The 14664-nt window shown below is 50.6% G+C and overlaps 1 protein-coding gene across 6 annotated transcripts in view; it reads right to left on the reverse strand.

The window, feature by feature from the left end:
• Nucleotides 1–1237: 1237 nt before the first annotated feature.
• The window catches only part of Galnt10 (polypeptide N-acetylgalactosaminyltransferase 10), a 325204-nt gene continuing 311777 nt past the window's right edge, over nucleotides 1238–14664 (reverse strand). For 4 of the 6 annotated variants that reach the window (XM_087194548.1, XM_004836529.4, XM_087194547.1 and 1 more), the window contains 3 exons: nucleotides 10945–11061; nucleotides 5562–5711; nucleotides 1238–4936 (listed from right to left, as the gene is read on the reverse strand). In XM_087194548.1, the coding sequence (XP_087050674.1) occupies nucleotides 4778–4936; nucleotides 5562–5711; nucleotides 10945–11061 (426 nt within the window). In that variant the 3' untranslated portion in view covers nucleotides 1238–4777. Of the gene's footprint in view, nucleotides 4937–5561; nucleotides 6090–10944; nucleotides 11062–14664 lie in introns of those variants that run through there. The other 2 variants (XM_087194544.1, XM_087194546.1) reach the window with 2 other exon arrangements.

Raw genomic sequence — 14664 nt, forward strand, 5'->3', positions numbered from 1 at the left:
CCTGGTTTCACGTGGCCTTCTCCTCTGTAGAACTCGCCATGGCCCTAACTGCACACTTACTGGAATGACTATTTGATGAGTGTCTGCTCCTCCTGCTAAACTGTACACCCTGTGAGGGCAGAGAGTATGTCTGTTTTGGCTCACCCTTGCACAATCTTTAAACTTCTAGCAGAGTGACTATCATGTAGTAGATACTTGATACATTTTTATTGAATGCATAGCTAATATTTTTGTCTTTTCTGATACATGGAATTCTTAAAGAGTGTGGGGACAACAGGTACGAAAGGCTTTAAAAAATCACGCCTCCCTGCCCGTCTGCAAAGCTGTAAAGTGGAAGTATGAGAGGATAACACGGGAGCAGGCATACTGAAAACCTGGATCGTTACCTCTGTCACTTTGACTCAGGAGCTTCTCTGGCCTTGAGACTCTGTATCTGTAAAAAGCAGGTATTGGAAGCGGCATCCTCAGGCTCTGCAGACCTTTAAGACCCTCTCTGTCCTAGGCTTGGACTTGGCCAGATTCATCCTTCTCCAAGGCACGATCCACAGCGCCCTCTGGTGGGCCCTGAGTGACGAGACCGGGGGAGCTTATGCTATGGTGCTGCCCTATCCCCACCACTCACCCTGAGGACCTCAAGAGCAGCTGGAAGCATCATCAAAAAACTTGTCGCTTCACTGTGAACTGAGGCTTAGATGGCAGTAGGTCCTGCACAGCCTCTCACTGTGTTTGTACAGAGGTGGGCAAGCTCCTGTTTTTTCTACAACACGGTATTAGACAAACCTAACCTAACAGCATAGAAATGTTTGGTCAGCAAGTCCCTGTGGCTGATGGGTAAGCGTCAGAGCGAGTTAAGCTTTCTCATATTGTGACTCCTGGAACTCCCCCACTCCTGGGTGAGCTTGTGGAACTCTGAGCTCACTCCGTCAGCTCCTCCAACATAGGAACCCCTTCTTGCCTCAGGGCCTTTGTGCTGGCTTTGCTAGGAACTCTCTTCTCCGGGTTCCCTCTTGGTTCAGACCCCTCCTCTTCTGGCTCGCTGATTATTCTGACTTTGACCTCCACCCCAGACTCTAAACTATACTGCTTACCCTATTTGTGCGTGCAATCATCCTGTTGTTTTAGATCAGCCTAGAACAATGGCTGTGGGATTTTGCTCAGTTCCCCGGCAGGGTCTGAGTGCTGAGTAGGTGCACGGGAAGGAAGAGGACGGCGCAAGGCAAGAAGATGCAGAGACCACTTTAGAGAAAGTCTGCAAGTTTACCCGACAGCGATCACAGTCACAGTTACACACAGGAAGTCATTCTTCACAAAGGCTCGCTTTCCCAGGCAGGAGAGAGGGTGGTGGCCTTCGGTTTTCTGCACGCAGTTACTGTCTGAATTCCCCAGGAGCCCTACCTGCAGCCCCCGAGGGGCCTGGCCTTCAAGCCAGTAACAGAGCGGAGGCCTGGCCCTGTCTGCCATTTCAGGAGCAGAGGCTAAGCTGGCCTTGTCTCTTGGTTTGTGGGTCCCCCTCACCCGAGGTGGCAGTGGGCCTCTCGGCTCAAGGTCAAGTCTAAACTAAAATGTTACTCGGGATTTTTACAGAGCATCAACTGAGGGAGAGAAAAGATTCTAGAACAGAACTGCAGTTCCTGCCCTCGTCCAGTCTGTTGGTTCTGGAAATTACAACAGATCACTGGGCATCCCAGTTTTCAATTACTACTGTAAACACTCCTGCTGTTCTTTTGAGACTCGAGAGACTTGAATAATGGAGATGCACAGAGAGAAATCTGAAGCCATTTTCAAGGACAACACCTGTTTCTTAAATTGAAAAAGGCATTCAATAGACAGGAGGTCTGAAGAGAGAATGGAATGTGGACTTTGGAAATCTCCATGCTGCATCTTTAATAAAACTCTTTCTCCCTGGCCTAGCATCGCATCCTTCCCCAGATCTGCCCTGTGGATGTCCCCCTGCTGCCTCAGAGCTGTTTCTTCCCGAAGGGAAGAATCAATGGTTTCTGGACTGTTTTCAAAGTCGAAAGCTCCCAGTGGAGGACAAGACAGAATGCTCCTCACGTACGCATCTGCAAAGCCAGACACCTCCAAAGGCCTGGCATGGACAACACACATTCTTGGCATTAGGGGTGCTTCTGGAGGGCCCTTGGGAAAGGTGGGTCACCTGGCCACCTTACTGTTTAGCCACACTCATTTTGTGACTTCCACCAAATGGAAGTTCTGGAGGAAAAGGAGCCCACGTTCTCACCTGTGACTTGGCCAGTGGTATCTGTACAGGCTCAGCGGGATGTGAGCAGAGACCCGAATCCTTCAGATAGGTGGCTTCCAAAAACGAGGGGTTTAGTATTTGCAATCAGGCAACAGAAGTGAACAATAAAATTCTGTCCTTCCTCTACTACATGGGCAGAGGTCAGGACTTACTGATGAGAGCTCAGCAGTGACAAACAGCCGAGGTCAGTGGACATACCCAACTCTGTTCAGGGTGTGACCGGACCAGAAAGGAGAACCAAAGGCCAGGGAGGAGGAGGCCCTGCACAGGAATCCTGATCTCGCCGAGAACACTGCCAGCCATTTGGAGTGGGGCCACTTGGAAACCTAGCCAGCTCGCTGAACACCCAGATCCAAATGGTGAAGGATGGGTGTGGGGCCTGGAATGGGGAGCCTCAGGCCTGGCCCCAAACAGGGCTCACAGAGGCAACACACAGCTTCCCCTCGGCTGCCAAGGCCCTTCCAGGCCATGGACTGGAGCTGCTGCTGAGTCGCCCTTCTGTTTGAAGTATTCCTGCCCCAATGGGGACCACTCTGGCTTCTGCCCTTGGGGCCACTCAATCTCAGACCTCGGTCTAGGTCCCACATCTCCTGCTTGCAGTCAGACACTGAGGAAGGCACCCACCCAACAGGAACTGCACACACCACCAAAACACCCCCTTGCCACCCTCCCCTGTACAGTTGTCTAGCAAGGCACTAGGAAATGGTTCAAGTTTAGGGATTTGCTGTACATTTGCATTTTTTTCTTTTTTTAAAAGGCACAGTTTTTACTTTAATGATGCTGCTGCATTGCTCTCTGATGATGCAGGTCCCCAAATTGCAGTGCTCTGGTGATCCTCATTCTAGAATCTAGAAGGAGCCTCGCTTTGGAGTCTTTTCCATAGGGACCACTTCTAGAGATATGGCACTCATTTGGGAAAAGGCAGGAGGGCTCGACAAGCAAACTTGTCAGGCGCAAGGGCCGCAGTGGAAGTGGTCCTTCGCCTGCTACATGTCAGTCTGGGGCGAGGGATGGCTCTGAGGTCAGCCAGCATCTCCGAGGCAGATTCGTGGCTCGATCCAAGATTTATGTCTCAGCTACTTAACAGTTGAGGATACAGCCAAGTGACCCAACTCTAATTGGGATACTGATTTCAAGTACTTTCTGGGCCAGCTGGTGGAAGCTATAGTTATGGAATGCAATTTTCACTTATGAATCAGTGGGTGGCAGGTTGTTACAGAACCCTCTGGAAGTCTGATGTGCAGTTACACAGTGACAGGTAAACGTGAAGGGCTGGTGTGGAGCTGAGTGTACATCTGGTCATGGGACATGGGGTTCTCCACTCAGATGCGGCTCCGGGGCCCTGGTCTTTGCTGAGACCGTGGTACTGTGATGGACCAGGTCCCGCACTCCCTCTTCCTATGCCTCTGACCTTGGGGTTCAGGGTCTCGAGGCCTGGGGCTGCCTTGGCTGCATCACACCCGGCTGCAACTTGGATCACAGCATTCTAGAAGTCCACACCTGATGCTAGAGTACAGAATCCTGTGGAACATTCTAGTGTGGGGTGGAATCCGAGTTCTTGGGAAATGCTAGAGGTCTGTGAGAACTCAAACCATGCTGAAGCCAGAGGCTTGGTGTCCTGCCCATAGTCCGTTGCGGAGGTCTCCAGCCCCTGGGAGCGGGGCACCTCGTGGCACCCCTGCCCCCATCTTGAGGCAGAGAGTTGCCTCGGAGAAAAGGAGACGGAAGCATGGATAGGGGAATTCAGACAGCACATCTGGCTTGGTGGCCTACTTGGCCTTTCCACGGGCTCAAGGCCACTAAATTATCCCCCAAAGCTGGTGGCTGACTGACCTTGTGTCTGGAGAGCACTGGGATGGGCATTTCAAGTACCCAGGGAGCCCGAGGGGACTCCTGCATGTCCACGGCTGCAGAGGAAGGTCTGGGGCAGCTGGCCAGCATTCAGGTTTGAACTCTGAGGGCTCCAGGTGTGGCCTTAAACCAAAGTCCTGGGACTGAGACAGCAGAAGCTGGGCACTAGTGACAGCCACCCCCACTCAGGCAGGGACCAGAAGGCCCAAGGAGGATTTCTCTTCCTTCTGCCCCAGGTGGTGGCACTGGTGCTAGATGCTGCCCCTGTCAGGCTGTCATGTGGGACAGCCACCTCAGGGCCAGGCAGCTTTGCTGGACTCATTTTTGGGTGGTCTAGGGCTTCCCTGGAATCTCCCACATACTGCTCAAGGGGGCAGGGTGACAGAGTTGAAAAAGTCTTCCTGCTTTGCTGTGACACCCGCAAGAATTAGGGCAGGCTCTGCCTTCTTGCGGGGCCTTCTGTGGGTTCTGCTTCACCCACCCCCGGCTCAGGGCTGTGGGAACAGGCAGACCCCTGCTCAGCCTTGACAGCCCCTTTGGCCCTCCGCCCTCTGGCCAGCACCTTGGACACCATGGCGCCCACAGGGGCCCGGCCTCCCGGGGAGATCGAGGCTGCAGTGAGTGCCAGAGAGGCCCTGCTGGGCCTGCCAGGGGACTCGAGCATCAGTTCCAGTTGAACTTTGCCAAGACCGTTGAGTTGGTGTGTTCAAACAGCCACTGCTGGGTGAGGGAGGCCGGGTTGCAGGTGTTCATGAAGATCCGGTGGTCACTTTCACTGCAGTCCACACAGCTGCCACTCACAGGGTGGTACAAGGTCTTGTCCTACAAAACACGGAGGACATCAGCCAGGAGGTGCCAGGGACAGGAACAAACAGCAGCAACAGTAACAGCGATGAGGAAGCAAGGAGGCCACTGGACAGGGCTCCCGGAACTCCCGGGCTTCCTCCTGGGCACAGCCAGGTGCGGCCCGGCCTCCCCAGAGGTGGGCATTGCCCTGTGACTGCTCTGCCTACTGGGCGTGGGCAGAGGTGATGGACGCCACTTCCAGGCTGGGCCCCGTACAATGCCTGGCTCCAGCCAAATTTCATTGGTCCTCAGGGTATACTTTTGCTTTCCATTGAAATGGACTCAGTTGCCAACATTTGAGATTTCACATAAAATGTGAATTTCTGGCTCCTCTTGAGCAGCAGGAAAATCGGGCGTTGAGGTTTGGGGAGTAAACGAATGAGGGGGAGGACTCTGCAGGGAGAAGCTATGAGGCAATACACTGTTTTTTGAAAAAAATCTGAGCCGGGAATGTAGTTCAGCGGCAGAGCACTTGCCCTGGGTTTGACTCCCAGCACTACAAAAACAAACACTCAAACAACAAAACAAGACACACCCTGAAACAAAACACAAAGCCATGCGCAGGTGGCCCTGTCCCGCACGCCTGGAATGACTCACTCACTTTGCGGTATTTCCACAGCTGGTTGCCCTTCATGCTGTGGCAGTCATACAGGGTGACGGGACTGGTGTGGGAGATGGCGTCAAAGCAGAACTTCTTGGTGTGCTGAGGGTCGCCCGGCCGGATGTCCTCGCGCCAGGTGAAGGTGAACACCTGGGCACACAGGGACAGCAGGAGAACGGCAGCAAGGCCCTGTTTGTTCTCCGTTTTATCTTAGGGTTATGGAAACAGTCAAACACAGAGTCTGTGGGCCACACCTCCTGTCTCAGCCCCAACTCCTGGCCAGGCTCGCCACCCCCACCCCCCCGCCATTCTGAAGCAAACTGCAGACCGCATGCCATGCCAGGTCCAAACACTTCAGCAAGCGGCTCAGTGGAAAGCTATGGCCAAGTCCTCAAGGCCTCAGGCGACCAGAGCTCCAGGGCTGTCAGACTGCCTTGCCAACTTCTGTTCACGCTCTGGCTCAGAGTCCACACTGCGACCATGTACTGCTTTTGGTTGGCAAACGTTTTTGTTCCTCCTTCCCAGAAGCTTTATTGAGGAATAACAAGCATACAACAAGCTGCACACGTTCGAGGTGTACAGTGTGACATACGTGACGGTTAAAGTGGACTGTCGACCTGCTTGGCTTGGGAGCTGCTCAGAGGATTAATGCAGCACATTTCTGGCGTGTCTGCGAGGGCCATGGAGGTGTGAGAGCAGGTGCTATATCTGCTCCCTGGCCCCTTCCTCTCTGGCACCGTTCCCCTGCTCTGCTTCCCAGCTGCCATGAAGTAAGAAGCTTTATTCCACCATGCCCTTCTGCCATGATGTTTCTGCCTTGGAGTCAGCTGACCGTGAACTGAATCCCCTGAACCCATGAGTAAGTTAAGCTTCTCCATTAAGTGGTGCTGTTGAGTGCTGTGCCTCAGCAATGGAAAAACTGACCAATATGTTTATACTTGAGACCAGCATCCCAATCAAGGCAGTGAACACATCCATCACCCTCAAAGTGTCTTCATGCTCCTGGTACTGTTTTCCTCCCTCCCTACCATGTCCTGAGGCAACTACTGATCTGCTTTCTGTTACTAGAGATTCATTTGCAGTTTCTAGAATTTTATATAAAAGGAGTCATACAGTATGCATATTCTTTTGTCTTCTTTCTTTCACTCAATCTACTTTCACTGCAATCATCCATGTTGTAGTGGCACTTATCAATAGCCCACTCCTTTTTACTGCTGAGCAATATTTCACTCATGATGCTCCACTTACCTGTTTTTTGACATCTGGCTTGTTTCCAGTTTTGGGCTATGTACAAAGTAAACTGCTACACACAGTGGTGTACAACTCTTTGCAGGGGCATGCTTTCTTTTCTCGTGGGTAAATATCCAGGGGTAGAATGGCTGACTCACGTAATAGATCACTGTTTAATTTTCTAAGAAACCACCAAACTGTATCTCAAGGTGGCTGTCACGTTGGCTTTCCCAGTGGCAGGGTACAGTTCCTTCCGGCTCATCCGCACCCTGGCCAGCTTTGAGTCTGGTCAGTCTTTATAACAGGCGTGTGGTTATGTCACTGTAATTTTCATTTCTATTTTTCTAATAACTAAAGAAGCTAAGCATTTTAATATGTTTATTTGCCATCCCTTCTTTGGCAATGTATCTGTACCAACCTTTTGACCATTTTTTCTGTCATTATTGATTTTTGAGAATTTTTATATATTCTAGAAACAAATCTTTTATTTCTTTTGAAACAAATCTTTTATCTTTACAAACATTTTCTCCCAGTCTGTGGCTTGCCTTTTTATTTTATTATCAACAGTATTTTAAGGAATTGTTTTCATGTTGAGGAAGTCCAGCTCAATTATTTCTTTTGTTTTGCTGTTTTGGTGTTGTGTCTAAGAAATTATTGTTTCATTCAAGGCCATAAATCCCTTTGCTTGTATTTTCTTCTAAGAGCTTTTTATTTTAAAAATTTTTAATGCATCTAATTTTATTTTTAATATTATGTAAAGGTACATTTTAGATGTGCACATTGATAACGTTCATCATAGGGAATTTGTACCTGTACCTGATCTATCTTGCTTCTCCTTTTTTTCTCATTCCCCTCCCCTCCTTCAACCCCTCTTCCCTTCATTTTACAAAAGCTTTGTTTCCATTTTTTCCTTCTGGTCTCTTTTCCTTTTCCCTTCCTTTCTCCTCCCTCCTTCCTAGTTCCCTTTCTAAGAGCTTTTATGTGTAGGACAATGACCCCTTTTGAGTTAACTTTTGTATATGGTGTAGCTATATATTGATTTCCTTTTTGCATATGGGTATCCAATTTTTCCAGCACCATTTGTTAAAAAGACTGTCTGTTCTCCATTGTACACCCTTTATGCCTGTGTAAAAAACAATCAGTTGTCCTTATAAGTGTGGGTCTTCTTCTATGCTTTATTTTATTCCCTTGATTTTTTTTTTTTTTTTATACCAGGGATCGAACTCAGGACCTTGTGCTTGCCAGGCAGGCGCTGGAACCACTGAGCTGAATCCCCAGCCCTCCATTGATTTTTTTGTTGTTGTTGTTGGTATCACTCCATCCTGACGTCTTCTGCATTATAATATAACTTGAACACCTTGTATTGCCTTTTGAAAGTTGTTTTGGCTCTTCGAGGCCCTGCTCATTTCCCATGAATTTTAGAGTCAGTTTTTCAGTTTTATAAAGAAGCTTGCTAGGATATGAGAATTGTGTTGAATTTATATATTGGTTTGGAAATAACTGATATCAGTGTTGAGTCTTCCTATGAACATGGTATATATCTTCATTTATTTAGACCTCCTTTAATTTTCAAAGTACAGGACTTTCACATCATTATATACCTGAGTATTTAATATTTGTATGTTATGGAAAATGCTTGTTTTTAATTTTAATTTCAGATTCATTACTCTTAGTATATAAAAATATGATTGACTCTTGTATCTTTTTTTGGTACCAGGGATCAAACTCAGGACCTGGGGCTTGCCAGGCAGGCGCTGTGCCACTGAGCTACATACCTAGTCCTGATTTTTGTATCTTGTAACTTTGTTAGATTTCGTTATTAGTTCTAGAAGCTCCTCTGTAGGTTCAATAGAATTTTCTTCATCCAGGCTCATACAGTCTATAAATACAGATTTCCTTCTCCCTTTTCCATTTGGATGTGTTTATTTTCCTTTTCTTGTTGAATAGGTTTGAAACTGCTAATAGAGTATGAAACCAAAATGATGAGATCAGGCATCCCTTTCTGAGGAGAAAGCATTCAGACTTTCACCACTAAGCATGATGTTAGTGATGTGCTTTTCAGATCAAGCTGAGGAAGTTCCTCTCTGTTCCTTGTTTGCCAGGAATGGATGTTAGATTTTTTTCAAATATTTTTTCTGGGTGTATTGAGATGTTACTGGTTTTTTTTTTTTTTTAGTTTGTTAATATGGTGAATAATATGCATTTCTGGGACAAATTACACTTAGTCACCATGTATTACCTTTTATGCTGTCAACTATGATGTTCTAACATTTTCTCCAGAATTTTTTAATCTATGTGGATTAAATGTCAGTATATGGTTGGTCTTATGTCTTAGTCTGCTTTTGGTTCTAAGGTAATGCTGGTCTCACAAAACGAGCTGGCAAGTATTCCTGCCTTTTCTGGAAGAATTTTTTTTAGGATTGGTCAAGTCTCTAAGTGTTTGGTAGATTCTTTAGTGAAGTCATGCAGGCCTGGCGTTAGCTCAGAAGCCCTCCTCCTGTCTAGCTCTCCCGCATGTATCTTGCTGGTTACAGCCTCAGGGTCTCCCGAACACCCAGCTTCATCCCCTCCCCAGGGAGCTGGCATGGTGCAGCCCCTTCTCTCTCCCTGATCTGGGGCTGAGATCTCCCTGAGTGAAGGAAGGTGGCTCAACAATGGCTGGGTTCTCATCTCTCAAAGATTTTCACTGGCTGATGTTCCACCCTCTTAAAAACCACTGTTCACACTTTGGTTGTTTCCTGCAGGAGGGTAAATTCAGCCTCCAATCCTCCATTTTGGCTGGAGGCAGACAGCATGGTGGTGGTGGAGGGGGGGTTGCCCCCCACTGCCTCCTGAACACGTGTTTCCTGGGCGCCTCGGCACAGGGCTGTCTCCCAAATGCACCTTCTCCCTTCACAGGCTCTCTAGTGTGCCGTTCAGGGTGTTGGGGTTCCCAGGAGCCAGAGCTCCCAATGGGGTCAAGGCTGCCATGCTTCCCACCCCAGAAGGTGAAGGCGGGCACAGCTGCACCCCCAGGTGCCCTCCTGCTGCTTGTCTGAGGGGTCCTCAGGCACTGACACGGGCACTGCTGCACACGCTCATGCTCCCCCAGGTCTCTTCTGGAGCCCTAGGTGGGTGGGAGCAGGGACAGCCACACCCTGCACTGGTGAACTCAGAAGGCTTAGTCAGGGGGGTCGCCATCTACTAAGAACTGCTGTCAAGAAAGCACCATCTGGGCTGGGGATTTAGCTCAGTGGTTCCACCACCTGCCTTGCAAGTGCAAGGTCCTCGATACCAAAAGAAAGAAACAAAGAAAGAAAGCACCATCAGGCTGCCGTGTGCGGAGAGTCAGGGTTTGGGGATGTCCCCACCCCTGGAACCCATGGGTCGGAAACATCATCCCCAGAGTCGTGTTAATGATGTTTGGAGGCAGAGCGTTTGGGAGATAATCAGGGTTAGAGGAGGGCATGAGGGTTGGGCCCCTAGCACTGTATTAGTGACTTTATAAGAGGAGGAAGAGACCCAAGTTAGCAATCATGCTTTCTTGCTGAGTGGTGCCCCCCGTGACATTGTGACCTGGCCCAAGGCCCTCCCCAGGAGCTGGGGATGCCAGCACCATGCTCTAGGACCTCCGGAACTGTGCGAACCGTGAGCTAAAGCAACCTCTCTCCTGGCCTGTGGTGTTCAGTGACAGCAACAGCAAACAGACAAAGACAGAGGTGTTGCTGTTCTTGGCGTGTGCACTCTACAACCTTTTCTTGTGAGTCCTGTTGGGGCAGTGGACCCCAAGAATAGCTTTACATTGCTTTAAACTTCCAAAATGCCAGAAAATCCACAGTAAAGCCATTTAAAAATAATCTCCTCAGGTTCAGAATTAGTGAATGCTGAGTTATTTAGCAGAGGAGGGGACCACAGAGAGCTGAAAGGCAGTTCCTGAAGAGGTGGGCCCTCCCGCCAGACCGGCTGACCTTAGACATCCAACCTCCCCTTCTCTCCTCCCTGTCCTTCCAGGGCTGCCCCCAGGGATTTCAGTCATTGTCACTCCTTTCCGAGGGTTCTGAAGCTCTGGGGACCCAGCCCTGGCTGAGACTCTCGCCCATTGCTGAGCGTGGCCTCTCCCTCTGGCCGATTGTGTGAGCGCTGCCGGCCACGCACAGTGCTCCCGTCCCCTTACCTGCATGTTGTTCCAGGCAGCCTCCCCACGGCCCCGGATGCAGCTCTCCAGCCTGAGTGGGGCACCCAGCGCACCATGCTTTGTGTCCGCACACAAGCCTGTGCCCACATTGCGGATCTGTGAGGAAGAGGGAAGGGGTGGGCATGAGGTGCCTTGACGTTCGCAGGGGAAGCCACGCAGCAGGGGAGGAGGAGGAGGAGGTAATGCGGGGCCCACTCCTGCGAACTGGAGCCAATAGACCCAGGATTCAAATGTGACCCTCATTCCAGATGACCCAGGTGTAGGTGGTCCGGGACCATACCTTGGAAACCGCTAGAAAAGGACATAAGGCCTCTTTGCTGGAGGGCCCTTTCGGTTTTGTTCTTTAGGGACAGGGTCTCGCTCCATAGCCCAGGCTGCCCTCAGATCCCCATCCGGTCTGTCTCCCGGGTGCTGTGATCACAGGCCTGCCGCTCCACGTCTGGCTTTGCCATGGCCCTGGACTCTTGGCTGCTAGGGCAAGGGCATGACAAAGGGTGGCCGGAGCCCAGCCGCTCCCGTGCGCTAAGGAACAGCAGTGGTCCACGTCCCTCAGTGTCAGCAGGAGGGGCTGGGAGTTGGGAGCCCAGGCTGGCCACTTGCTTGGGCAAAGACCGTGCTCAGGCGCTTAGGGTGGCGTCTCAGCAATAGGAGCGGCCATGGTGGCAGGGGTGGAGGCTACGCATGGGCTCAGCAGCACGGGCTCCCACTCGCCGAGGCTGGTCCGGCTGCAGCATGGCTGGATGCCCACCCACTATGCCAGCAGCTGAGACCAACACCGAGTCCTGATGTGGCACCACTCCCTGGGGGATCAGCCTGAGCCCTGGTGGCAGGTCGATTACACTGCACCACTTCCATCATGGAAGGGACTGTGCTCTGTCCTCACTGGCACAGACGCGTATTCGGGATATGCATTTGCTTTCCCTGCAGCTAATGGGCCTGCCAAACTACCATCCTTGGACTCACAGAAGGCCTTATCCACCATCCCGGAATTCCACACAGCATTGCTGCCAACCTAGGAACATGTTTGACGGCCAAAGGAGTGAGGCGATGGGCGCATGCTTATTGAATTACTGGTCTTACCGTGTTCTTCACCATCTGGAAGCAGCTGGATTGACAGAAAGGTGGAATGGTCTTTTGAAGACACAGTTATAGCGCCAGCTAGGTGGCAGTAGCTTACAGGGTTGGGAGAAGGTTCTTCAGAAGGCTGTATATGCTTTGGATCAGCATCTACTATATGGTACTGTGTCTCCTATAGGCAGGATTCACGGGTCCAGGAATCAAGGGGTGGAAGTGGGAATGGTACCACTCATCATTACCCACAGTGATCCACTAGCAAAATGTTTGCTTCCTGTTCCTGTGACCTCATGCTCTTCTGGCTTAGAAGTCTTACTTCCAGAAAGGGGAGGACTTATACCAGGAAGCACAACAATACCACCAAACTGGAAGCGAAGACTTTTCCCTGGTCTGTTTGGTCTCCTCGTGCCTCTGAGGAAATAAGCTAAAAAGGGAATCACAGTATTGTCGGGGTGATTGACCAAGACTATCAAGGGGAAATTGGACTACCATTTTGGAGTGGAGGAAAGGAAGAGTATACTTGCAATACAGGAGATCACTTAGGGCGCCTCCTAGTGTTACCAACTGGGAAACTACAACAACCCAATCCATGCAGGATGACAAAGGGCCCAGAACTTTCAGGAATGAAGGTGTGGGTCACACCACCAGGGAAAGAACCAAGACCTGCTGAAGTGCTTGCTGAAGGCCAAGGGAATACAGAATGGGTAGTAGAAGAAGGTAGTTCTAAATACCAGCTGTGACCCTGAGATCAGCTACAGAAATGAAGATAGTAACTGTATGAGTGTTCTCCTAATATGATTCTAATGTAATATAATGTTGGTAGACTTGTTATTGGTTCTTAAGGATCGTTCAACTTATGTTATGATGTCTGAGTTACGAAATGTTAAGAGTAACCATTCCCAATCGATAATGTAAAATAGGAAGAAAAGGTCCAAAGGGGTAGGGGTAGTGGGAGGGGCAGGGGAAAGGAAAGAAGGGAAAGGAAAAATGATGAGCAATGGAAAAAATGGAAATAAAGTCTTTGTAAATAGGGAAGGGTGGAGGGCGTGAAGGGAGGGCTAGGAATGGGGAAAAAATAAAAACCAAGATGCATCATGTAAAGGTACAATTCCCTATGAGAAATGTAATTGTGTTTATACCTACAATGTACCAATAAAAGAATTTAATACAAAAAAAAAAAAAGAGTAACCATTCCCCAAAGAAACCTTGTCTTCCGTTCCGGGGAGCGAATCAGTGTGTTTCCATCTGTACGCAGGATAGCTGTAACATGCTAGGTGTAATTAGGAGCCTGTCTTTGTAGGTGGACACTGGCTTAAAGAAATGTGTCTCATTGTCAAGTTGCCAAGGGGTGGACTGTGATGGTTGGTTGATTGTGGCAACTTGAGTAAGAGAAGATCAACTAACTTGGCTCAGCAACTCCACACCCTAGGGTACGGCAGGCCCACCCTAGGGCAGCTTGTTGCCTGCATGGTATAAGGGGAAATGAAGAACACAGATCTGCCTGTTTCTTCGGAGGAGCTCCAGTCTTCACCTTCGCCTAGGACGTCATCCCCTGGCTTTCAGCATAGACTGGTCAGCCTCCCATCGCAGGCCTGTCGGCCTCCTGATACGGACTCTCACGGGACACTGCAGTGAGCGCCAGGCCTTCGACTGGATCCTTCAGTCCCCAGTGCCCAGACCCTCTGCTCTCCTCACCTGGCTCTGTGGGCGGGCATTCTAAGCCAGTCTTGTAAATTCCTATGTGTCTGTACATCTTGTGTTCCAGCTGCTTCCTGAGGAAGCACTGACTGATGCAGGCAGGCAGGCCACTGTGCCAGGCCCTGCGTTGCGCCACGTCATTCCTGCTGTCCCACCTGCTCCCAGCCGTGCTTCTGAGGTGGGGACAACACCGCAGCCCTGTTCAGGGGGTGCTGAATGCTGCACTCCGAGGGGTGACTTGGTTGGAGGTGCCTCATTCATCCACCTCAGACTCCTTAGAGCTTCGACCTGCTCTGAGGCTCTTCCACCCCGCCCACCCTCTTCCCGGAGGCGGGGCCAGCACCACAGGCTCAGGTCCTCCCAGTCAGCCCCACATGTCCTCTTGTGAATCTCCCAGTCTCATCCCGTGTGACATCTGCCTCCTGGAAGCTCGGAGCTGATGGGAAGACTGACTCGTCAGTTAAAGAGCCCGATGGTGAGGGGCAGCGTGGCCCCTGGCTCAGGAAGGGTGACTAATGTGCTGTGATTTGAGGGACCCCCCCACTCCCCGGCTTCTGCCAGCCAGGACCGCCCCTGCCTCCCTGGTGACAGCACTGGCTTTCCTGTGTTTCAGGCCCTCCTCCTGGCAGCCAGCGCCCTGTCCAGCCCGCTCCCCTGCCCCTCGTGCACCCCCTGTCTCGGGGGACAGCTGCCTCCAGCAGGGGGCCAAATAAAAGGAAGCCAAGTTAGGGAGCAGAAAGGAGACCGACACCACCAGGGCCCCGGGCCCGGGTTGTCTGAAGCCGCGGCGAAGTTCCTATGGGAGCCAATGAACTCCTCATTAAACTGGGCTCTGGGAGGGACCCAGCTCTCCTGCTCCCCCTTCAGGCCACATTCCCAATGACGCACTAGCCTGAGTCCCTGGGTTCACGGTCGTGAGGGAGCACC

The sequence above is a fragment of the Heterocephalus glaber genome, unplaced genomic scaffold (assembly GCF_053883595.1).
Source record: "Heterocephalus glaber isolate CG9 unplaced genomic scaffold, H.glaber_assembly_v1.0 deba00001606, whole genome shotgun sequence".
Taxonomy (NCBI): Eukaryota; Metazoa; Chordata; class Mammalia; order Rodentia; family Bathyergidae; genus Heterocephalus; species Heterocephalus glaber.